At 36.2% G+C, this 25215-nt stretch overlaps 2 protein-coding genes across 3 annotated transcripts; one reads left to right on the top strand and one right to left on the bottom strand.

Moving 5' to 3' along the window:
• Positions 1–1793: 1793 nt before the first annotated feature.
• Positions 1794–7421, top strand: LOC114757519 (protein FIZZY-RELATED 1). 2 transcript variants are annotated; one of them, XM_028946596.1, is made up of 10 exons: positions 1794–2346; positions 2430–2552; positions 2736–2840; positions 3185–3364; positions 3525–3587; positions 3691–3885; positions 5768–5869; positions 5978–6024; positions 6144–6212; positions 6991–7421. In XM_028946596.1, the coding sequence occupies exons 1-10, from the start codon at positions 1858–1860 to the stop codon at positions 7070–7072; spliced, it is 1455 nt and encodes a 484-aa protein (XP_028802429.1). In that variant the 5' UTR covers positions 1794–1857; the 3' UTR covers positions 7073–7421. The 2 variants fall into 2 exon arrangements, with proteins under 2 accessions (XP_028802429.1, XP_028802430.1); XM_028946597.1 differs by having other exon boundaries at positions 5962–6024.
• Positions 7422–8211: 790 nt separating this feature from the next.
• Positions 8212–10125, bottom strand: LOC114757517 (protein STAY-GREEN, chloroplastic). Its single transcript, XM_028946594.1, has 4 exons — positions 9711–10125; positions 9410–9583; positions 8998–9165; positions 8212–8892 (listed from the first exon to the last, which is right to left on the bottom strand). Exons 1-4 carry the CDS (start codon positions 9837–9839, stop codon positions 8524–8526), a joined length of 840 nt encoding a protein of 279 aa, XP_028802427.1. The 5' UTR covers positions 9840–10125; the 3' UTR covers positions 8212–8523.
• Between the last annotated feature and the right edge of the window lie 15090 nt (positions 10126–25215).

Raw genomic sequence — 25215 nt, 5'->3', positions numbered from 1 at the left:
TTTTCTCTGAACTCACCCAACTTATACGCCACCTTGGACCTCTCTGACCGTCTCTCTCCTCCCAGTACCCATTTTCTCCCGCCGCCTCTCTCCTTCTCTCCAACTTCCAATCCACCCAAGCAGCGTAGGAAATCAGACAATGAAATGCCAATGTTGCGATCAGTATTTTTTTTTTTTTTTAAATGTGTAAGGTCACCACACAATACTCTTGCTACTGGTAAAGATGGATGAATCACAATGTCATCCTTCTCAAACTCACTATCCATGGACCGGATCACCTTTCTAATCACAAAAGCCGTAATCACTTGCATGCATATATAAATCAAAAGCTAGGTTCTTGTTTATTCTAATGTTTTTTATTTTGTGAAGAATTGCGAGTACATGCATAGTTGGTTCTGATTAGAGTACAGGCTGTCGAGAAGCCATTTTGAAGCTTGAGATCATCGGAGGTGGGAACATCCTTTGACGCAAGAGAGGCCGTTTCAGTCACAGACTCTGGAGCTGAGGTAGAAGAAATTTTGCCATGTGAAGCTGACTTGGATTAATGTCTGACACGTAAAAGATGATAAAGATAATAATATAAAAAGCCAAAAAAGTAAATGACTGAGTTATAACGAGTCAAAAATTCAGGAACTGAATTGTATTGAGTTATAATTGAGTAACTGAGTTATAAGTAGATTAAAAGTTGGAAGACTCAGACTAATTTTCCCTAAAATATATAATGTGAAAATACCAAAATATCCTTGGGCTAAAAAAAACTCGACCGCTCAAAAATCCAGCCCACACCAGATGCAACTATCCACCAAAAACCACCAGCACAGTCGAAAGAACCAATGACCACCATAAACAGATGTAGTAAAAAAGAAACAATAACTATGAATCACAAATTACACAATTGAATGATTAGAAGACAACAATATTCTAGTCATCAAAAAAGAAAACAGACTGGAGATTAACCCCCCAAAAAAACCAAAATCATGCTAAAAAGTCGAGACCAGAAAACCTCTCAAAGCAAGCAAATCAGCACAAGGTTCTTGTTTGGGGAGATTCATGAGCTTCAACATTTGCATTGTAAACTTTGTTCTAAGATTTGCAAGCTTCAATCATTACAAATGGAAAAGCAAAAAATTAGAAAGTGGAAGGAAGAAGACGAGGTAGAAGGGATAAGATGAGATCTGGTGGAGAATGAGGAGCCATGGAGGAAAAGAGTAGAGATGAGATCCGCACCACTCCGCTGCCGCTGCTGTCGCCCTCTATGCGCCAGATCTCATGCCGGTAAGAGCATCGCTAGAAGCTTTGAGCAATCTGTGAGCCTCGGCTAAGGAGAGGCCGTCTACCGAGTGGTCACCGGCGTCGACGCCGTCCATCATCGTGCCCACCGGAATCATCGCCATCTGCCGTCATGCTAGCAGGTGTTGAACAAAGGGAAGGGTAGGCATGGGGCAAAATAGTCACGGAGCCAGTTCCATGAGAAGTGAAACTGGGCTCCTAGGGGGACCAAGGAAGTGAGTTCCAGCAATTTTGACGGAAGTGGGAGTTTTATGGAAGTGGCCTCCAGCTTACCAAACACCCTAAATTTGGATTCCACTTCCAATTCCACTTCCCTCCCTCCCACCCGCTTCCATGCTACCAAACGGAGCATAAATAAAATGGTACATGAGAGTGGCCCAAAAAAAGTTGGCCCAAAAAACAGAACACCAAAAAACTCAAGCCCCACCCGTACAAATACACCTTTTTTTTTTTTGCCAAAACCCGTACAAGTACACTAAGTTATATGATTTTCCCGCAAAAACGAAGCTCCTCTTCTGGATTTCCCGGGAAAATTAGGAGCCATTGTCAGCTAACCCCTCTTCCACAATGGACGAGTCCGGCACTCAGCATTCACAATCTTCTCACCTCAATCTGCCTCCCAATGTGGCTCTAGCTCCTATCTCCCTCGACAATCTAGCTCCTTCCCGTCCTATTGACCGTTTGATCAACTCTAATCACTATAAATCACCTTCCAGAACGATTTACTCTGATAGGTTTATACCCAGCAGATCTGGCTCCAATTTCGCGCTCTTCGGTATCTCGACGCCTAAAAATTCTACAGCAGAAGACAGTTCTAGCACCTACACCACGCTTTTGCGCACTGCGTTATTCGGGCCTGATGCCGGAGTTATATCTCCGGTGACGCCGGAGAAGAAGGGCTTATCCACGCCACCAAACCGAAATATATTTCGCTACAAAACTGAAACTTGCCAGTCCATGCACTCGCTTGAACCGTTCGTGTTCGATGATGTGGTGCCAGAAGCCAATCATAGCCCGGTCAAGGCTCCTCAGAAGATTCCACGGTCGCCTTACAAAGTAAATATACTGTCGTTCTTGTCTTTCTCTTCTTATACTGTTATTTAACATTTTGGGGTGTGGACAATATAATGTTTTGCAAGGTTCTAGATGCTCCTGCGCTGCAAGACGATTTTTATCTGAATCTTGTGGATTGGTCTTCGCACAATGTTTTGGCTGTGGGCTTGGGTGCTTGTGTTTATTTGTGGAATGCTTGTAGTAGCAAGGTATGTTCTCGTTCGATAATTGTTTTTGGCAGACTCTGTTTCGATTATTGTTATTGTTGTTTTAATCTTTTCTTAAATCAATATTCCCAGTGTCACTATAATCTTCCTTAATGAATATAATTTGAGGACAATGGATAAGCATATTATGCTTTGCCTCATCTCATTTTGCTTTCCCTCATGAAGGTAACTAAGTTATGTGACCTGGGGAATGACGACAGTGTTTGTTCAGTCAGTTGGGCTCAACGTGGCACACATCTTGCCGTTGGAGCTAGCAATGGTAAAGTCCAGGTAACGTTTGTTTTGTTGCTAGATATACTGTGGGTGAAGCAAGCCCCCTCGATGGCTTCCTCTATTACTGTTGGCAAGAAAATGGCTATCAAGCTAAAATAAATTGGCAAGTTATATGCATATACTAAATGGAATAGAATAAAGTATACTCTGATTATCGTTCCTCTAAGCTCATTAACCTTTGAGAGGGAAAATGGGAATACGACATGGTGAAAATTAATTAGAGGTGTTCGTACTTGCATTACATCTTGTCATATTCACTATTTTTAAACTTGCTTTGCTCACGCCTTTATGACCAAGAAGACTGCTAAGCAATTAACTTCCTCTTACTATTCCTCATATAGATTTGGGATGCATCTCAATGCAAGAAGATCAGAACAATGGAGGGTCATCGATTACGTGTTGGGGCTTTGGCCTGGAGTTCATCTCTTTTGTCTTCTGGTGGCCGGGACAAGAATATTTATCAACGAGATATCCGTGCACAGGAAGATTTCATTGGTAAATTCTCAGGGCACAAGTCAGAGGTCAGACTTGTTTCTATTTAGTCCAGCCTTATCTGGTCAGTTAATTTGGGGAGTTCACCTTGTCTTTGTTCTTCTGCACAACCTTGTAGTCCATGTTAGATTACCTTAAAACCAATGAAACTCAGCCTGAAATCAATTATTATGCTTTGCATCTTCTTAGGTATGTGGACTTAAGTGGTCGTGTGACCACCGGGAGTTGGCATCTGGAGGAAATGACAACAAAGTATGCAATTGCAAACCCCCTTTTAGACTTATCCACTAGCATTGTTGTTGCTACTTTACTTCTCCTGGATTGGTACTTTATAATTTACTTCATATGTTTGCAGTTGTTTGTTTGGAATCAACACTCAACCCAGCCAGTCCTAAAGTTCTGTGAGCATACAGCAGCCGTTAAAGCTATTGCATGGTCTCCTCATCTTCATGGACTTCTTGCATCTGGAGGAGGAACTGCTGATAGGAGCATTCGCTTCTGGAATACAACCACAAACTCACACTTAAGTTGTGTCGACACCGGAAGTCAGGTCAACCACTTACCCTGTATTTGTTTTTTTTTTTTTTATGTAATTCACGTTTTGTTCTTCTGTTTTTGGACTAATATGAAGCTGGTTATTCAGCGGCACTATGAAATGATTGGAGTTGTGGATTAGTTGCTAGGTTAAAAAAAACATGTTTCCTTTTTAAAGGATAATTTTGATCACTCATTTAAATCAAGAAATAACTAGAGTCTTCCAAGCAAAATGTACTGAATGGAAAGTTACTTCAGCTGAAAGTAAGTGGTGTAATTCCAACTCAAGAACAAAAGAATGATAAAAGGCCCATGAAATAACTGTTGTAGTAAAGAAAGGAGGTTAGAGATCAGTGACTTGGTAGAACAGCTTGGAATCTTGAAACCATTGCTCAAGGATCTTGTCGAAAGTGTTTCTTTTTCTTAAAAGGATTAAAAACTAATCAAAGAACTTGTACCATTTTACTTTGAGGAGCCACCATTTTGCTTTGCTATTGAATCCTTGAGGAGCCACCAGCTTTTAATGCGATTACTTAATCAACACTAGTCGGCATTGTCATCACCCCTATGATAACCATGTGGCAAACTCTCCAATATAAGGCATTGGTCATAAAATACCCTCAAAATTAATCAGCGTGTGGAGATGCCACTTTTATCTCCCTGTTCCACACATCTGAATAGAATGCAATGCTTCCACAAAGTTGCAATCAAGTTGCTTAGCTGCCTGTTCAGATTAAAACAGTCCAGTCCAAATTCTGCTTTGGATGCTGCAGTTTCCCTAAATGCTGATAAGATAATTTAGCTACATTTTTTTGTTCTAGACCATGGTTTGCAATACTGTAGATGCTATGTTAATTTCATTGCTGCAACAGAACAAGCTTTCTTCCGCTTAAGGATTGCTACATTTCTGCTATTCTGAATATTGTACAAAATAATGATCATCACAGTACTATCCCCATGAATCATCTCTTCATTGTCAGCTGTGAAATTAAATTATAGACATGCTCGCATTCTTTCAAAAAAATTATAGACATATCTTCATTGCTGCAACAGCCCATCACTTACTCAATATATTATAGACATACCCTATAATTCACTTTTCTTGGATTTAAAGCATTTTTAATGGAGAAAGATGATCTGAACGATATGGTTCTTGGAAAGTCATGGTCAACAAATATATGATTCATGGTTTCTAGTACTTATTGGGGAATGGGCACCCTTGATTAGCTTTAAAGTGCTTTTGTTCCTCTTGAATACAATGAACTGGTATTGCATCATACAGCACCTTGCCCGCAAAGTTAGTCCTCATTCGTGACCTAAGTTTCCACCAAAATCGTTTCCAATTATTAAGATGATTTCGTGACAGGAGAAGTTTTCAAATAGCCCCCCCCCCCAAGGGGGACATAACGTCCATTTTGGTTTTCTCTCCAAACCAGTATAACTGGTATAATGGAAACTAAATTCTTGCAAATAATTTTGGAGGTGCCTGTGTCATATATCTAATGAGGAAGCTGCATTTTCTTCTTTTTTCTTTTCGGGAATAAATCAAGGCAGGTGTTTAGCTTGAAACTACAAACAATATATCAACCCTGGCTATTACAAGCCCTGCCTCTCTTCCATGAAACAGCATCACCACCCACATCGTGGGCACTCTTGGCTAGCTTGTCAGGACACCTGACTCTCCATGAACATGACAAATCTCAATACCCCAAGTGATGTAAATGGAAAGCTGCATATTTTAGTGACCTTTGTGCAGCATAAGATTCTTGACAGAGCTAATAACTCTGGAGGATTCTTCTACCATTTATCACGTAGATTACTTATAGCCTTCATATGGGGAGATTAGTGTGGACACAAGTGGGCTGACATTTGACCTTTTACTCGTGGCCCTATGGCAGGTCTGCAATCTTGTCTGGTCGAAAAATGTCAATGAACTGGTCAGCACACATGGCTACTCGCAGAACCAAATAATAGTATGGAGATATCCCACCATGTCAAAGGTAAAACTTGTATCTATGCTAAAAAATGGCACGTGTTACAATTTTTGCCTAATCTGAACAATATCATCTACTTATTTTGTCTGTTGATTCAGGCGGCAACTCTTACAGGCCATACATATAGGGTTCTTTATCTTGCCATTTCTCCTGATGGACAAGTAATTCAGCTGCTTTCCACTCTCCTTTTCCTTTAAGGCTTGGTAGCTATTTGTAAGAGTGATTTTCTAACTTCGTATTTGTGTTTTCTTCTGTTTGTGATGATGACTTGCACTACCAGAACATTGTCACTGGAGCTGGAGATGAAACACTTAGGTTTTGGAATATATTCCCTTCTCCTAAGTCTAAGGTAAATTATTCATTGAAAGGAGGAAAAACTAATGCCATTGTCCTCCTTTGCTTCTCTTGTTTATTTGAGTACTTGATTGACCATGTTTATGACGATGAGTTTGAATGGTCATGTGTGAAAATCACCTTTACGTCTTTCTCATAGGAGGGCCTGCACAATCATTTAGTTTTTACAATTTTTCAGAGGAGGAATTTGCAGTTGCTCTGAATTCTCATTGTGGTGCATGACGCCATTATCTTTCTATTTCTATTTGTTCATAAGTACTCCCTCCATCCCTAATATGAGTCCTGATTTACATCCTCCTTTTGTCCCGAAATATAAGTCCTAATGCAAATTCTAGGTATGATAAATACTTGCTTTCAAAAATACCCTTGATCTAAATATAAATTTCCTATCCATCTTTGAAATTTTACAAGTAGATGCACTCTTTACGATGGCATAGTGTGAAAATGGAAAGGAAAAACTTCTGCGTAATTCATAGATTTTGGTACTTCATTGTTTTACATGTTTTTCAATATTAAGATTTATATTGAGGAACGGAAGTTAGTCTTTCAGAAAGTGAGTGCGATCTTCTGCTAGATCTCATTGTTTATTTGTTCAGTCCTTTTCTTTATAATTGTCTCCTATCTTTTCCCACTTTTGAAAGCTCTCTCTCTCTCTCTCTCTCTCTCTCTCTCTACACACGCGCCAAAAAAAAAAAAAAAAACCAATCAACCACTTTTGAGAGATTGTTTACAGACAAAGATCCAAAACTGAAAATGCATATATGTTGGTGCAGAACACTGAGAATGAAATTGGAGCATCGTCGCTTGGAAGAACTATTATTAGGTGACTTTCAGGACAGCATGGGGGGAAACTAACACACTTTATGACACCATCAAAGTGGACTTCTTGAAGGGCAGTTATAGAGTGACGTTGTGGCTGCTAATATTTATGTATATTGATACAGTTTTTGTCGATTTTATAGTTTTAGTAGTAGAGTCGTGGCCAACTTCTTTTCCTTGTAAAGAAGAGCTACCTTGCTTTGTATAGTTTGAGGATTAAGTTTATATCTCAGAGGCATCCTGAGACGCATGTCTGTATGTCTCCCAAAGTTTTGTATATAAACACGCTATTATTACCTGGTTTGACCTTATTTTAATCATGCTACTCTTGTTAGATTTTTTTTTCTTCATAATTTAATTAATCAACGTGGGATTCTCTCTGTTCTGACATTCTTCCTACTATTTTTTATTTTCATCTTTCGTTCATTTTTTTTCTTCTTCACATTTCTTGTACTTCTTTTTGAGTTTTAAAGGACCCAGGTCCACAATATTTCATTTTTCATTTCATTTTTTTTTCCTTCAATCTGATAAGAATCATTTGTAAGAGGAATAAAATGATAAATGATAAATGACTAGTGCAATATTTTATTAGTGAAATAGCAGATAAATTAATGTAAAAGCAATTATTTACATAAATTTGGGGAAACTTCTCACCAAATTTCAAAACTTATGAGATTATTGGCACATGCTTAAAGTTCTAGAAAATTGTGTCAAAGAGACAAGAAAGAGCTGGATAATTTATTTTATTTGCTTTATAAACAATCTCACCGCTTAGAGTAATCCAAGAAGGCAAGCCATCAGCTATTGGAACAGAACAATACAATGGATGTTGTGTATTTTTTTTTAGTAAAAACCAAGTGGAGCTAGAGGCTAATCCTCCTGAGACGTAGAAAATAAATCACCAAAGTAGGTTTTGCTTCTCCTAACAAAGTCTTTTCCATACACACGGCCTGGTTCAAATCCAGAACATCATGTTTAAGGGACCCAGTTATCTACCAATTCTACCAGGTTTTGCTAGCAGATGTTTTGTATTGATTCAAGCAAAATGGATACCAAAATCAAAGATGTTTTCTATTGTTATAAAGAGATTTTTTTTCATTTTTTTTTTTCTTCTGTTTTCCCCCTAAATTTAAAGCTAAACGTGATTCATCTGTCTCCCAGTAATAAAGGGGAAGGACCTACAATACAAGTATAAGCCTTCTTTCTACGAGATAAGGCCTCTGATGTGGTTCATCTCAATACTGATTCATCCCTATCTTGCTATCTTGTCCCATCTCACCAACCTATTAAAAATAATAATTTTGAATACAACATTCACAAAAATTCATGTAAAATAGGATCTGATATTTACACTAAAAAAGACTTTTTTTCCTTCCCTTCCCAATAATATTCAACACAATCTGCAGTATCTGCCAACAACTTGTGCGTCTGTGAATTGTGATCACTATTAACAAGAGAGAGAAAATGAGACGCATCTCATACTTGTGCTAAGCTGAAGAGTTTACATTTGGTTGCTGGGTCCCACTATAGAGTTTGTCATTGTGAAGGGGAAGTTCTCGGGACCATTTAATTGAGCTCAAGGCCATGGGGGGGAAGCAACAGTCACAATCTTGATCACATGGTTGTGGTAGGTCCAGGTTAGTGTTACTTGGAGAAGTTGCCGACCCAAGGGCCTGCTCTTCCTGGGGCCCACTTGATAAAGTTTTAGGTGCAGACGGGTCTTTAAGTGGGCCCCAGCACTCGACCTTGCTGAATTCTGGAATGTTTGAGTGGAAATAAACCCAAACCAAAGCTTCCTGCAATTCTGGGTAGTTGTTGAACAACCCTCCATCCCCATGAACAAAAGCCTTCAACACCTAGTGGATTCAGAATTCAAAAGTTGGTTCATTTCTTTCTATTGTGTTTGAGAATTGAGATGGCCAAACAAGTCTTAAACTTTGATTATCATGTATAGAGCTTACCACAGGAAGTTCCTTACAGAAGATGAAGTATCTAAGCCTGGCACATATATCTAAAAGGAAGTGACCTCCACTGATATGGCAGTGAACGTGTAGGGACATCTTGCCCTTAACCTTCTTCCACTCTGCCACCACTTCGTCCCTCTGTAATCTATTGTACCACCCCTGTAGCTGCAATTCAATCTCCAAACTTGTTTCTAAGAATATTCAATTATTAGTTAATCAGTAAACAAATTGAAAGATCTGTAACTTATTCTTCCTCTGATCCACAAATTCTATGTTAAACTAAACTGGGTCAAGCAGGGATGTAAGATCCCCTGCTTTCCTCTGTTTTTTTGACAGTTTTTGATGATTTAAAGGACTGGGAAAAACAAATCGACGAGAATTAAACCAAAATATTCAGATGAGGAATTACCTGAGAGTTATTTATAGTCTGAGAGATCGCGAGAGTGAGTTTGGAAGTGATATCACTGTGGGTTAAGGTGTAAGTCCTGGGAAGCTTGCCTGGATGTTTCTTTTCATCCACACCCAAGAACAAAACTTTGAGCTTTGAAGCTTCAAAGATCGCAGGCCCGAACAACCTAGCAACCTGATCCCACCAAACCCACATCAGAAACAAGAAAAAGAAACCATCTTTAAAACCCCCAAGACATCTTGATTCCGAAATTCAAATCAAAACCGAAAGAAACCCAAAAAAAAAAAAAAAGCATACATACAGGAGAGATTGGCTGTTTCTTCTTGCAGGGTCGCCTTCTGTGGGGAAAAAGATAAAGCCGTTGATCAGAGAAGGAAGGCTTAAGCATGGAAGGGACGATAGGAGTAGTAGTAGTAGTCAGAGTACCCATCTCCGATCAGAGAGGAAGAAGAAGTTATAATAATAAGAGATTGTTTCCAGAAGCCCCAATCTCTGTGGGGTTAGTTCAAAGGTTGGCGCTCGGAACAATCTTTCGAAGAGGAAGAGACTTTATATTTATGCCTTGTGTTGGCTCGGCTTTGGATTTTGGTTCAGATCCAGAATCTGCTTTTAGCTTTGTTGAGCTTTAGATTTTGCTTCTCAGCTTGAACTTCGAAAATTGGGAACAAAACTTCCGGAGAAGTGGACAGAGCTGTCGGAATCTTCGTGTTTGTGCGTGTTAGATGTTGAATTGCGTGTAGAACGTGAGATTTACGTTGGGTGTTCGTCAATCTTAAATGAGCAGCTAATACTTATCAAATCTAGACGGTTCACATTTATTTTTATTTTTTATTTTTATTTTTTTAAAATTATTATTTTAATAGGTATAGAATAAAAAAATAAAAATAATTTCTTAACTATTATTTTTTAAAAATATAATTTTTTTCTATTTCAAAATAATTATTTAATAATATTAAATCTGGACTGTCCAGATTGCTCATCAGGTGATGAGTATTGGGTGCTCATCACCTGATGAGCACCGAATGGGAACCCGTAGAACGTGCCTTTCTTTCTCCCACAGTTGCTGGGTAAGCAAAACCTAATTGAAAATCAAACCAAACCAAATTTAATTTTAATTTTTTAATTCAGTTATTTTGGTTTTCAGTTATATATTCAGTTTTTATTTTTTTAATAATTCAGTTTCAGTGTTCAGTTCGGTTAGTAGAAAAAAAATTCGGTTATAACCGAAAAACCAAATCAAATATATTATAAATATATTTAGATTTAATAAATATTATTATAATAAATATATGTGTGGGTTCATGTAAACTCTTTAAATATATTTATATTTAACAAATATCGTTATAATAAATATTATTATAATAAATCACATTAAATGATGAAATATTTATTAATTAATGATTGTAATTATGTTTTGTTATTATTATTTATTTAAAATCACTTTTCATATTTATATATTTTGGTTAATCAGTTAACCGAATCGAAATATTTTAGTTAATTCGGTTTCTATTAGTTCGATTAATAGGTTTTGATTCGGTGTTTAAAATCTTCTTTGTTCGGTTAATTCGGTTATCATCGATGACTGAACTGAAAAACCGAATGCTGACCCCTAGTTGTAGCTTCCTCATGAATATGAACCTGTGCTTTAATAATGATCATAATTATTTTTCACATGTGTCCTTACGCAAAATATCCACGATGTCTACTCACTCTTACGCCATCTCTTCTTTGTTTTTTCTCCCCTATAAAATAAAGGAAAAATCTCATAAAAAAAATATTGCTGAATTTCAAAATTTTAAATTAGGAACTATTACAAAAATATGTGGTCATTTGCTTTTTAAATGTAGTAATTTTCTTTACGAGTATAGTAACCAATATTGATTTGAAAATTTGAAATTTAATAATCACCTTTTGAGATTTTCCCGTAAATAATGAATGCCCTTATGACTTAACTCAAAAAATCAAAATAAACTTATCTAATTCCTTTTTATAAGAGAATTTTTGGGCAAAAGTGAGAAAGATTTCTTAATCAATTTTATAACAAAATACAACTTTCTCTATGTGACATTTATTAGATTTTTAATTAGAAACCCCTATCAAGTTTACATAGCTCATTTGGCATGTTGGAATTGCCAAGCATGGAGGTAGAAATGAAATTGATTTTCATCAAAATATTTGTTTGGTTGGTATGATAGCACTCCTCTGCTCATAAATATAAGACTCATTTTATAGTATAAATTATATTATAAAATAAGTCTTATATTTAAAATGGAGGAGGATTAAATAATTTCCTAATTCAATTTCTATCAAAATTGCTGGAATTGACTTCTCTTCTCGCCTCCTATGATTTGTAATTGCATCCCCCAAAATCTATTTTTGTTCCTCCCCTTCTCTCATTCAAGCTTGGTTGTGAGGAGCCTTAAGCCCTCCCACTGACGAGCATCTCACCCCTACTGTCGACAAGCTTCTCATCCACACCACCGGTGAGCTTCTCACTCACCGTTAGTGAGCTCCTTTTAAATCTCCCACCTCTATCGTTGGCAGTAATCCACACCTCCTTCAACCTCCAACCATTTCACATTCTGTGATGGCAACGATGAGAAAGAGGCATTGCGTAGACAGTAGAGAAGACAAGCCCATGACTCGCAGTCGGAAGATCTAAAGACCCCCAAGCACAATCACATTATTAATTGTCAATGCAGGAAGCTTGGTTTCATGACGACCATGTGACTCCAAATGGTGTTGATGATGGAAGACGAAGGCATTGTTGAAGGCATGAAGATGAAGGCATAGATGAAGAGCTTGTTCGGAATAGTGATTCGAGCATTTAAAAACAACTTTTTAATTGTAATTTAAATGTTTTCTTGATTCATTACAAAAAAAAAAAGGGTAAATTACTAGCGATCCATTTCTAGCGGTTAAAAAAAACCGCTACAAAAGTAGACGTTTCTAACGGTTATAACACAAACCGCAAGAAATCTGCAGCGTTTTGACCAGAAAGTGTGCAGGACCCACACATTTTTAGTGGTTTTAAACCAACTGCTAGAAAGTGACCGCCAGAACTGTTCGTGCCATTTGGCATGAAGTTCGTGCTATATTTCTAGCATTTAATTTCTAGCGATTTTGTTGCTGGAACTACTAGAGAATATAAATCGTCATTGTATTTTCTAGCGGTTATGGAACTGCTAGAAATTCCAACTAATTTTCTAGCGGTTTACATTGAAACCGCTAGAAATTTTTTATTTTTCTCGAGGAGGCCTAACACGTGGCTGCATGCGAGTGGCAGCGAACTAGCAGCACTACAAATTTCTAGCGGTTTTAGTATAACCGCTAGAAAAGTGCAGCCTATATATACCCCCCTCGGCCATAGAATTGTGAAGCGAAGCTCTGTCGAATTCTCTCCACAAGATGTATCTAGATCTAGATAGTATTCCACATTTTCAGGTAAGAATAGAAATTTATTTATAAATTATTTTCTTTTTTCTTTTTTATTTTATTATATTTTTTATATTGAGTTTAATAGACAGGTTTAGTTAAAGTTAATAGAAATATTTTTTTATATAATATACTAGTTTATTGAGAGTTAATAGAAATAATCATTTTTTAATGAGTTGATAGCAAATTTAAATGTACAAATATCTGTTTTTCAATTATTATTATTTAGAGTTAATAGAAATAATTATTATTTGATATAATTGTTAGTTGGAAAATATATTTTTCATTACAATTGCTATTTTTTATTATTAGGATAACTCGTAGACCAGGGAAGGAGCTGGTATATCCTCATAGTGGAGGACCCAGCGAGGATCATGGTGCTGGGGGTGATGATGCTGGTGAGCCATTCCCAAGCATTCATGACTACGATTTGAACGAGAACAATATCTCAGACTTTATGAAGCATGATGATATCCAGCCTATTGAGGAGGCTCATTTCTCAGGAGATGAATAACCCCATGTTGATGTTGGTTAGGAGGAGGAAGAGGAGGTTCAGGGGAATGAGAATCCCCATAATTAGCAGCATCTTACTCCAAGACGTTAGATCAGTTTTGAAGTAGAGTTTGTGGGTAAGTGTTTATTTCATTTTTTTAATTTGACAACTATTTGATTTATATAAAAATTATTTTAATTTAATTAATATATAAATAATTTTTCAATTAAATTTTGCAGACTCTGAGGGGAACAGGTCCTATAGGAGGTTGATAGTCAGAGATCTATCCATGATGATGAGTGCCGTTGAATGAATTGGGCCAACCGACTAAGAAAGGTGACCAGCTATATAATAAGTATGTGTGCCTTCTTGGTTAGTAGTAGACTTTGTTCCTTATTTATGTGAAGGATTGGAAGAAAATCACAGTAGAGAAGAAGCAATAAAGTTGAAAAGTGATGAAAGTAATATAAATTTGTTATTTATAATTTTGTTTAAATTAGTTAAATGAATATATATTTTTTATTTAAATTATTTAATTGTTTGATTATAATTTGTTATTTATGTAATTAATTTTTTATTTATAATTTTTTAAATTAGTGAAGTGAATATATATTTTTTATTTAAATCACTTAATTGTTTGATTATAATTTTTTATTTATTTAATTAATTTTTTATTTATAATTTTGTTGAAATGAGTTAAATAAATATATATTATTTAAATTACTTAATTATTTGATTATAATTTTTTATTTATTTACTTAATTTGTTATTTATAATTTTGTTTAAATTAGTCAAATGAATAGATGTTTGATTTAAATTACTTAATTGTTTGATTATAATTTGTTATTTATGTATTTCATTTTTTATTTATAATATTTTTAAGTTAGTTAAATGAATCTATATTTTTTTTATTTGAATTACTTAATTGTTTGATTATTATTTGTTATTTATTTAATTTATTTTTTATTTAAATTAGTGAAATGAATATAATTTATTTTTTAAATTACAAAGTAAATGTATATTGGGAGAGGAGTTGAGGGCGGATACCATCAAGAGACTTGAGGTGGCATGGAAGAACATAAGGGCTGACTTGTGGCGGGAGAAGAAAAGTGACAGGACGAGGCCCCTGCAGGAGATATTAGCAGATATACCTACTAGAGTCCCAGAGCAAGACTGGTTGAGCTTTGCGTATTTTAGGATGTCGGTTGAGCAAATGGTATGATATTATTACATTAATTATAAATTTTTTGTCCAATTTGACTAATTTAATTTTTATACATTTTGTTGCAAGCTCTCTCCCAGAGAAATACTGGGAACATCAGGCTACAGACAATGCGTCATAGGGCTGGATCCAGGAGCTTTGCTATCACCTATGATGAGATTGTAAGTACATGAAAACAATTTGTATGTTGTGTATATGTATTTAATTTGTAATTAATATTTTTTTTCATTTCATTTACAGAGGAAAAATACGTAGCAGGATTGGGGATATGTAACATCCCAAAATTTGAAACCCTAGTAGAGTCGGTAATACGGGCTGGGCCTGCGGGCCCAGCCCGCCAAAAAAGGCGGGCTTGGGTTGATGTTTTCCCAGCCCGCCACGGTGCGGGCTACTCTAGCCCGCACCGCTTTTGGCCCGCTCTGCCGCGGGCTAACCCGCTGGTTGGCGGGCCAGCCCGCCAGCCCGCTTTTTTTTTTTTTTTTATTTTTTCTGATTTTTAATACATTATATAATATAGTTAGATGATTTTGACCATTAAATTTCATATGGACATTACCTCATCCATATCATTATATATATAATTAATTAAGCACTTCATATATATGTATGGTTATATGAAGAGCACTATCCATCTTTTATTTTTATATCTATTTGTTGTTAGTATGCACAGCTTCATAAGATTAGATAAATATGTGATTTTCATATAGTCATACATACACACACATAAAAGATTTACTTAATTAATTTGGATAAGAAAACTAGTTAAATTAATTATTTATAAAAAATATATATGTTAGTTTTTCTTAAATTTCTTCTAATATTATAAATTAATTCTCTTTTTTTTTATTAGGATCCATTACTCAAGTTTAAAACTCGGAGCTTAATTTCAACATTTTAAATTAGGCTTAACTCATACTAATATAATAAATTTAAAAAAAAAAAATTTAGGCGGGCTGGCGGGCTCGGGCTGGCAAAATGCCAGCCCGCCAAGGTGCGGGCTACTTCAGCCCGCACCGCATTTGGCCCGCACCGCGGCGGGCTGGCCCATATCCACACCGCCAGCCCGCTTTCCCAGGTCTAAACCCTAGTAATGGGAATGTGAGAAATGAGATATGATTGATAAGCATAAGGTATGAGTAAAGCATGGAAATCCAAAATGGACGAAACTGACTTTATCGGGTCCCTAGGGACAAAACGGTAATTTTGAGAAAAGTTCTCAAAAATTCCTTAAAAATAGAAAAATGTGGAATTAGGGATTTTTGAGTCATCTATGATGTTTTGGAAGTGAGAATAGCCCAAAATAAATTTTGGTGAAAATTCCCAGAAAAATAATAATTTTTGGGAAAATAGGGAAAAATAAAGGGGAGTTAAAGTGATATAATTATTTTAATTACCTAAGGACTCTAAAAATTTAAGGAAAAATATGGATACACTCCATAGGAATATTTATAAATTTATAAAATTGTTTCCAAGCATTGGAAATGCAAGAAATAATTTATGGAGAATTTAATCCCGAATTCCTATCGGTAAAGACCCGATTTCGAAGAAAATGTGAAAAAAATACCTAGAGGTATTGAAAAATTCCCAAAACTTTCAGATCACACTTTTGGAATAAATAGGGATTTATCATGAAAAGAAATGGAATTTTGGAAGCCCGTAGCTATTTTTCTCTAATAGGGGGCAAGAAATGGGGTATTATGTGACCAAATAATTTTTAAAATTACCCTAACCAATTCCATTGCTTCCTAATTAGTTTTTACCATTTAGTTAGCATCAACAAGGCCCAAACTCGTGCTCATCATGATTAGAATAGCTGGCTTGTGTGCTGGGCAAATTTTTAACCATTGGATCAACTCTCTTGAAACTTGAGTCAAAGGATGTGTGGCTGAGATTACGCCCTCATTTTGGCAGACTTATACACTTACTTTTGGGGCAGAAATAGCTACCCAAGGGCAGGTTTTGGGGCAGCAAATGAGGTCTATAAATACCCCCATAATTTAGCCAAAATTAGTGCAAAAAATATGGAAAAATAAGGGAGGTTCTGCACAAATTTTTCTGGACTTCTGAACACCCTTCAAATCACTCCCAATCCAAGGCTAATCATCAAGCTTTAATCCAAGACTCCTTAAGGTATGTTTAGGCTTTTAATTTGATGCATTTTAAATAGCCAAATCGTGACTTAATTTGAGGTGGAAGTGCTGTTCCATTTCTGTTATGCTGGAAGTGTTAGGAAAGGATAGCAAATTGAGTATGGGCTTGTGTTGTTGATGTTTGATGCGGTTTTGAATGGGTTATGGAAGAAATTACCCTAGGACTTATGAGTATTCAGTTCGGCCAACTCAAGAACTCAAGGGTAGGAATTGTTTCAATAAGTTCTAAATGGTTCTAATGGATTTAAAATGTGATTTTGTGTAGGATTATGCTATGGAAGGATGTTTAAATTCATTGGAATCAAATGTGAAAATTTATGAACCTAAGGGGAGGTGTTCGGCCATCTTGAATTCACGGACTTATGATTGGATTTTAATGGTTTTGATGCTTCCATTGAACTCCTTGGGCATTTTTGTGTAGGGTTATGTGGAGGAATTGAATTTGGAAGCATTAAAAATCAAAGTTGGAAATTTTGACATCTTCCCTTGTAAAAATTCATTTCTGTTTTGACCAGAACTTAAGGAAGAGATTTGATTTTGTAAAATTTGATTTGATATTTGAATTCTACATGAAAAACCATGTAGGAATGGCCAAGGAGGTTTTTTAAATCAAAGGGAAAACAATTAGGCCAAAAATCCCAAGAAAAAGGGTTTAATGTTTAAGTAATGGAGAATGTGTTTGAATAATTGTTGAATGATTGGCATTGGTGTTGGTTTGATAGGTACCTTGCCAAATCCTCAAGAAAACATCTTGAACTTAAAAGAAATCAAGGACCAAGTACCAAAAGGTAGCATTGAATTACATTTGATTGCTTTCTTGCTTACATTGATGTGTCAATGTGTATGTGTGCAATGTGTGCCATGATGTGACTAAGCCTTATTGCAAATGTTGAGTGCAATGTTTGAAGTATGTTGCCTTGGCATTATGTCCATTGAATATGTGTATGATAGCTTACTTTCCATGGCATAAAAGCGTGAACACATAAACAAGATAAATGCACAAAAGCATTACACGTAGTGTTTGCAGGAATGCATGATAATTGTGATTCTGTGCTACTAGGATTTCTTTAAAATCTCACTCTTATGTTTAACATCACCTAGGAGGGAGTTCAAGCAAGGGCAAAGGCAAAGAAATTGTCCTGGAGGCCTAATGAACAATTAATGTACCCTAGTGTAAATTTTGGAACTTGTTATGTAATATTATGACTTTGGAAATGTTTGTTAGATAATAGCTCCTAAGGGAAGCCAAGCATGTACGTCTATGTTTAAACATGTGAAAATATAGTAGAATGTATGTTCAAGCTTGTGTTAAGCCCCAAATGATTAAGGATGGGTAAAAGGTTAAGAAAGAGCCAAAACAAAGGTAATTAATGGATAACCTTTGACTAAAAAGGACCAAACTTGGTACATATGAAATAAATAGAAAATGTTTGAATCTGAATTTGAAATTTAGCAGACTTTGTAGATCATATTTTTAGCTTTAAATCAAGTGGTAGATCATTCAATCTGGAAATTTGTGGAAAGAGTTATGCCCTTCCAAAGTTGGGCAAAAATACTGGAAATTCCAGTATTTACCAAATGAACAGTACATAATTTCGTGGAAACTGGCATTGATCTGTGAGAAATTGATACCTATGAGTATTTTTCCTATGTAGAGTATTTCATAAGCTTTGCGTGAGGCTTAGAACCACTTTGTTTTGATTTTTCTACATTTAGTTATGATTTTTCAAAGTTGACCCGATTTTTAGGGGTTACATGAATAGTAACCGAAATCAAAATTTTAAATCTTGGTTTTTACCTACTTTGAGCATCGTGTAACAATTCCGAATGGTTCCAAATGACGTATAATGGGTTTAAAATGAAGGTGTGACAGGATACATGCCCACCTATGGCGAGATGTGCTCGACTATGTACAAGCCTTGAGACGGGTCTCCTGCGTCGGATGAGGTTGAGGAGATGGCGGTAATTAATTAAATATTAATAACGTAGTATAAATATTTCATACTAATATTTTTATATTAATTTTGATAGGCGCGAATGACTCAAGTCAATACCAAGCTGCGGGAGTCTTAAGGGTCTGCCTTAGATCCCATCGCCTCACTTTTAATAGGTCATGGTCGAGCGTAGCACCATGGCCGAGTTAGCGGGCTCGATCTTGGACCCATACCTAGTAGGCTGCCCCGCTCAGGTGGCACTGGCCCTTTATACACTACGGGGAGCTCTCAGTTAGGAGCGGCGTCTTATCAGGCGAGTGCAGGAGCGAAGCAGCCGGGTTCCTTGTCCTCAAACGAGCTGTGAGAGAAGATCATGCGAGAGATGGAGGCCAGCATAAAGCCCATGGTAGAGGCCAGGGTGGAGGCCACTATTGAGGCCAGGATGGGGGAGCGTGATCATCAATTGTAGTTACAGCTTGACTAGTTCAAGGCAGTTGCTATGGCCATACGTGATGTGATGATTAGTTTTGTTCCAAACATCCCGTTTCTCGAGTTCCCTGACATACGCCTAACATTAGCCTAGCCCCAGCACGACCAGTAGCCAGCCCAGCCCCAGCATGACCAACAGCTTGCCTAGCCCCAACAAGAGGATCCAGGGCCTAATGATTACGATGATGTTGTTTATGCCCCTTACCTCTGATTTACGCCCATCCGTTGTATTGGATTTTATTATGTTATGTTTTATATGATATTTATTCAAATTTTATGTTTATTTATTTAAAACCGTAGTTGTTTAATTTTATTATTAGTCACTCATTTCTTTTTTGTTAATTTGTTACAATTTTTTTTTTTTTCAAAGATGAAATTTGTAGTTGTTACAAACTGCTACAAAGGTTGCAAGAAATTTTAAATCCTAGTGGATAATTTCTAGATGTTCTAACCGCTAGAAATTTCTTACCGTTACACTGGAATTTAAATTTCCCTCCCACCTTGACATTTCTAGTAGTTATAAATCGCTTGAAAAGTATTGCAGTTGCAAATTCAAATTTTCCTCTCACCTCAACATTTCTCTTGGTTATAAACTGCTAGAAAAATATTACCGTTGGCAAATTCAAATTTCCTTCCCACCTGAACATTTCTAGCGGTTACAAACCACTAGAATATTCTTCTGAATTGAAATTTCTAGCAGTTTTACCTGCTAGAAAATGTATAAATCCTAGAAATTTCTAGTAGTTTTTAATCGCTACAAAATGTTGACCATTATATAACCGTTGGCAGCTTCCTTTATAAGCTAAAGAACTTCATCTGAAATTCTTTTTAACTTCTCTTTGAGCTTTTCATCTCATGTGTTCACAAAATTTAAGCAGTATTAGTGATGGATAGGTCGTGGATCAACTTGCACCTCCGTAATACTTGGCTGGTCTAAACTATTTCTTAGATTTTGCTTTCGCCAATGTCGCCGTAAATGGTAAGAGTTAGTGTCTATGTCCTAAATATAATTTCAAGAAGTGGCATCCAAGAGATATTGCTAGAGAGTATTTGATATTTAAGCCCTTCCCGTGAGAGTATGTATTTTGGCAACTACATGGGAAACGACTAGATATGATTGCTGAGTCAGTTCCAGTTCTTTTATGGATGGGACTTCGAGCGGAAGAAGCTGATGCCATGAACGATGCTGTGCGTGATGCTTTCGGCATTCATGAAAGAGAGGATCCTAATGAAGATGAAGTAGAGGGGCCTCAACCGGAGTTCCTTAGAAACGAAATTGCCTGGGAATTTTTTGACCTTATGAACGAAGCTGATAAGCCTCTTTATTCTGGGTGCATAAAGTATTCTAAGTTGTCATTGTTGGTGAAACTTTATCATATCAAATGCTTGTGTGGCATGACTGACAAGATGATGTCCATGCTATTAGAATTACTGGGAGATGCTTTTTCTCAAGCTGAATTCCCTCCATCTTTTTATGAAGCAAAGAAGATTACTAACAAGTTTGGCTTGAACTACAAGAAGATAGATGCATGCCCAAATGACTATATGTTGTACTGGGGAGATGATGCAAACAAGGAGATTTGTACCAGATGTAAGACATATCGCTATAAGTCAGTACGGAAGGGAAAAAAGCAGAAGAAGAAACCAGCCAAAATTCTTAGGTACAATTCATTATAATGTGTTACTTGTTCTATCTCTAAATATTCAATATTTGAAATTCTTAATGTATTATTTTGTTAGACACTTTCCTTTGAAACCGCAATTGCAAAGAATGTATATGTCATAAAAAATGGTTAAGCACATGAGGTGACATATGACTGAGGAAAATCCAGATGGCAGGTTAAGACACCCACGAGATTTGGAGGCATGGAAAATGTTTGATGCAAAATTTCTAGACTTTGCCGGTGATCCTAGAAATGTACATCTTGCATTGGGAACTGATGATTTTAATCCCTTTAGAAATATAAGGACAAGCTGCAGTATCTAGTCAGTGGTATTAATTCCATACAATCTCTCACTTTGGATGTGCATGAAACATAGCTCCTTTTTGCTTTCCATGATCATTCCTGGCAAGAAAGCACCTAGAAATGATATAGACATGAATTTGCAACCGTTGATACACGAATTGATTGACCTATGGACGAATAGTGTTAAGACATATGACTCATATGACAAGTGACTATTCAATCTCCATGCAGCCTTGATATGGACAATAAGTGATTTTCCCAGTTTGGGAACTTTGTCCGGCTGGTATGTTCATACTGGGTTGGCTTGTCCTGAGTGCAATTTTGACATCGTATCATGTCGCCTTCACACAGTCGCAAGTGGTGCTTCATAGGACATCAACGGTTCCTCGATTCCAAGCACAGATTTAGATTGCAATGGATTCACTTTGATAGAAAACAAGAAAATAGACGTCCTCCTGTTACTTTTTTTGGTGTGGATACTTTATGGTAGTTAGAAGATGTTCATGTCGAGTTTGGCAAGAATGTAGATCTTGAACAACTAGGATGATGGTCTCGTGGGACATCTGATAAGCAACCTATGCAATGACGGAAGAGAAGCATATTTTTCACTCTTCCTTATTAGGAATCTAATTTATTACGACACAGTTTGGATGTTATGCACATTGAAAAAAATGTGCATGATATGTGCATGATAATGTGCTATATACGTTGCTCAACGAAGCTGGAAAGTTCAAGGACCATCTCGCAGCTAGAAAAGATTTATGGGCCTGGGGAATTCTTGAAGAGGCTTGGCCTGATGAAAACAACAAGTTTCAACCAACTAAATTCACCTTGACGAAGCAAAACAAGGATATCTTCCTTTTGACACTGAAGAACATAAAAGCACTTTATGGATATTCTAGCAACAGCTTAAGATGTATCGATCTGCAAGCTCAAAAGGTCACTGGGTTAAAAAGTCATGACTCTCATGTTCTTATGCAACAGTCACTTCCATTGGCTTTGAGAAATATACCTCCTTTTGATGTATCAGTGGTTTTGGTGGAATTGTGTTCATTTTTCAAGAATTTGTATGTGAAGGTCTTGATACCAGAAGAGCTCAATCAGTTGCAAAATAAAATAATTCTTACACTTTGTCACCTGGAGATGATATTTCCTCCATCATTCTTCATTGTCATGGTTCACTTGACTGTCCACCTTGTTCGAGAAGCAAAGGTTGCTGGCCCAGTTTAATATCGATAGATGTACCCCATAGAGAGGTACTAGATTATCTTTTATCCCTGTCTCTTTAAATTTGACATTGTTATTTCAATTGCTCACAATTATTAATGGAATATTAACTTGCAGGTATTTTAAAAAATTAAAATCATATGTTAGGAATAAGGCGTGGTCTGAGGGGTCAATAGCAGAAGATTATTCTAGAGATGAGGTCCTAACTTTATGTTCAAGGTACTTTGATGACATGGAGACATCTTTTAACCACCCACGTCGCGTAGATGATTCTCCTCCTGGTCCTTCCATGTGAACTTTATTTCCTCTTGCCAAAAAACTAGTTGGAGGATATGAATTCTTCAGACTCACTCCCACAAAGAAACTCTAGACACACAGACATGTTTTGATAAATTGCAGTCAAGTTGAACCCTTCATGTAGTAAGTATTATATAAGCTCACTAACTTTCACACTTTATATTTGTTTCTCACAGACTCTTCTAACAAATTACACTTTATTGTAGTGAGTTTAGAAATTACCTTAGGCCGCAGTTACGAGGGCATGCACATTCCGTTGATATTGATAAAAAACTCCACAAAGAGTTTCCCAGTTGGTTTACACGTCGAATGCATAATGACAACAGCCTATACACAGATGAATTCAAATCTCTTTCCCTCAGTCCGTTAGACTATGCATGAAGGTTTACTACCTATAATGTCAACGGGTTCAAGTTCTGTACGATTAGACATGATCAGGTATGGCTCACACAAAACGCTAGAGTTTGCAAGACATTTGGGACAAGATGTTATGCTATCAATAGTGATGGTGATATGTGCTTTAGAGGCATCACTTACTATACAAAGCTAATTGACATTATTGAGTTAAGTTACTAGCTTTTCACTATAACTTTGTTCAAGTACTCTTGGGCAAATACAAGAACTTCATGGGGAGTCACTGTCACATCTCAGTTTTAGGCCTAAGAGCCCTTGAAATAGCTTGAAGAAGGTAGGCTTCTAAGTCCCTTTTGAGCAGAAGTCCCAAAGATGAGAAAGGAAGTCAAAGCGGCTTTAGGGACTAAAATGTAAAGTAAAAGTTTTCAGGGACTAAAGTATAATCAAAGTTAGAGGCTCTAATAAAGTCTTAAAGGCCCAGAAAGAGAAAAGAGGCTAGATACATACCAAAGGTTAAGTTAGAAGCCTCAAAGAGATAGTTTTATGAGGTTGAGCCCAAGTAGGGGTAAAATCATGTATTTAGAAAGTTACGGTCATTAAGGATAAAAATGGAAAGTACACGAAAAATTCTAAGCAAATTCCAGAAAATGGGAAATAATATTGTAAGACTCTTTTATAAAGAGAAATGACCAAAATGCTCCTGAGGCAGCTTAAATGGAATTTATAAGTTTATGGTCAGTAAAAAGTACATTATTTGAGGTAATTATTTAAAATAGCAAGAGACCTCAAAAATGTACACAAAAATGAAGTTAAATGGTTGAAAGATTGTACTAATTTATAAAGTTAGTCTTGCAACCAAAAGGCCAGTGGAATGGCTTTAATAAATAATAAAGCTGATTATGTTGATAAAGGGATATTTTAGTAAATAATTTTTTATGCAAAGTTTAAAGAAAGTGTTATGGCTTAAGAAAATTCATAGATTTTCTCTAAAGGTGAAAAGAATTTTTGGAGTAGACAGAATAATTTTCAGAGCTTCAGAAAGCCAGAAAGAAATCTCCAAAAACGAGAGCCAAGTAAATTGAGAAAAATATCTAAGAAAAAAGACAAATGTAATGATGGCTCTTTAATGTATTAGATGCAGTAATTATGATTAGTAGGAAATAGGGTGCCATTTGTCATGTGGAAAGGATTTTGACTTTAAAAACAAATTTCATTTGGATACAATTTAATAGTAAAAAATAGTTCAAGAAGCCATAATCAAGTGACACCTCATCCTTGTAATTTCCTTGATCTTGAATGGCAATTGTGAGGGACAAGGCTTATAAATAAACTCTCTCCCCTCTCATAAGACACTCATTTCATCTAAGAGGAGGAGACTCTTGCAAATTCATTTCTTGAATTTCAAACAAGAAGGGAGCTAGCCACTTTGATAATCCAAGCTAAGGTTCAAGGTTAGTGACTTATTCTAGCATATTTCTTGTTGTGTTGTCTTAGTTCAGTTGGTTGAAAATCTGTTTTCTCCTTAAGTTTGTTGCTAGCGGAAATGTATAAGGTTTGGAGGAGGAGGTTTTGATGTTATATCTAGTTAAAACACAATGGTTTAAGGTTGTTTTAAGTGGTTTGTGTTGATATGTGAAAGATTTCATGGTTGTTTAGGGAAGGGTGCTGTTCGGCCAATATGAAATCTGTATCCTAGGATGAGATTGTCATAGTTTTGATGCTTCCATTGTGTTTAAAATAAAAAATGGTATAAGGTAAACCTAAAGAACAAGCATTGGAAGCATTAGAATTAAAGTTGGAATTTTGAAGTTATGAACCCCCTATTCGGCCAAACTAATTTTTGGAAGAAAAGTTGGATTTTCATAAATCTAAGTAGATATTTAGATTTCTTGGGCAAAATTGTGTAGGATTAGCCTACGAGATTAATTTTTACAAAGCTAAAACATTAATCCAAAATTAAGAGAAAAGAGTTAAGTTCAAAAAGGTTAGTCTTGAACTTTATTTAATCTCTTAGTCCTAATAGATTGTATGATCAATGTGACTATATTGAGGACCTTGGAACATCCAAGAGGATGTTTGGTGATGTTGACCAAATGTCCACATGGTTAGAAAGTCAAGGGAGTCAAAGGAAAAGTAAGAGAAAAGCTTGAAGTCCAAGGTAGTGAACTTGCCTATTGTCATTGCTTAATGTTGTATCTTGTGTGTTGCTGTGTATATGTTATTTGAATGTTATTGTGA

The sequence above is a fragment of the Neltuma alba genome, unplaced genomic scaffold (assembly GCF_004799145.2).
Source record: "Neltuma alba isolate B1F8T4 unplaced genomic scaffold, ASM479914v2 tig00010603_pilon, whole genome shotgun sequence".
NCBI lineage: Eukaryota > Viridiplantae > Streptophyta > Magnoliopsida > Fabales > Fabaceae > Neltuma > Neltuma alba.
This window is presented reverse-complemented; position numbering and strand designations above follow the sequence as displayed.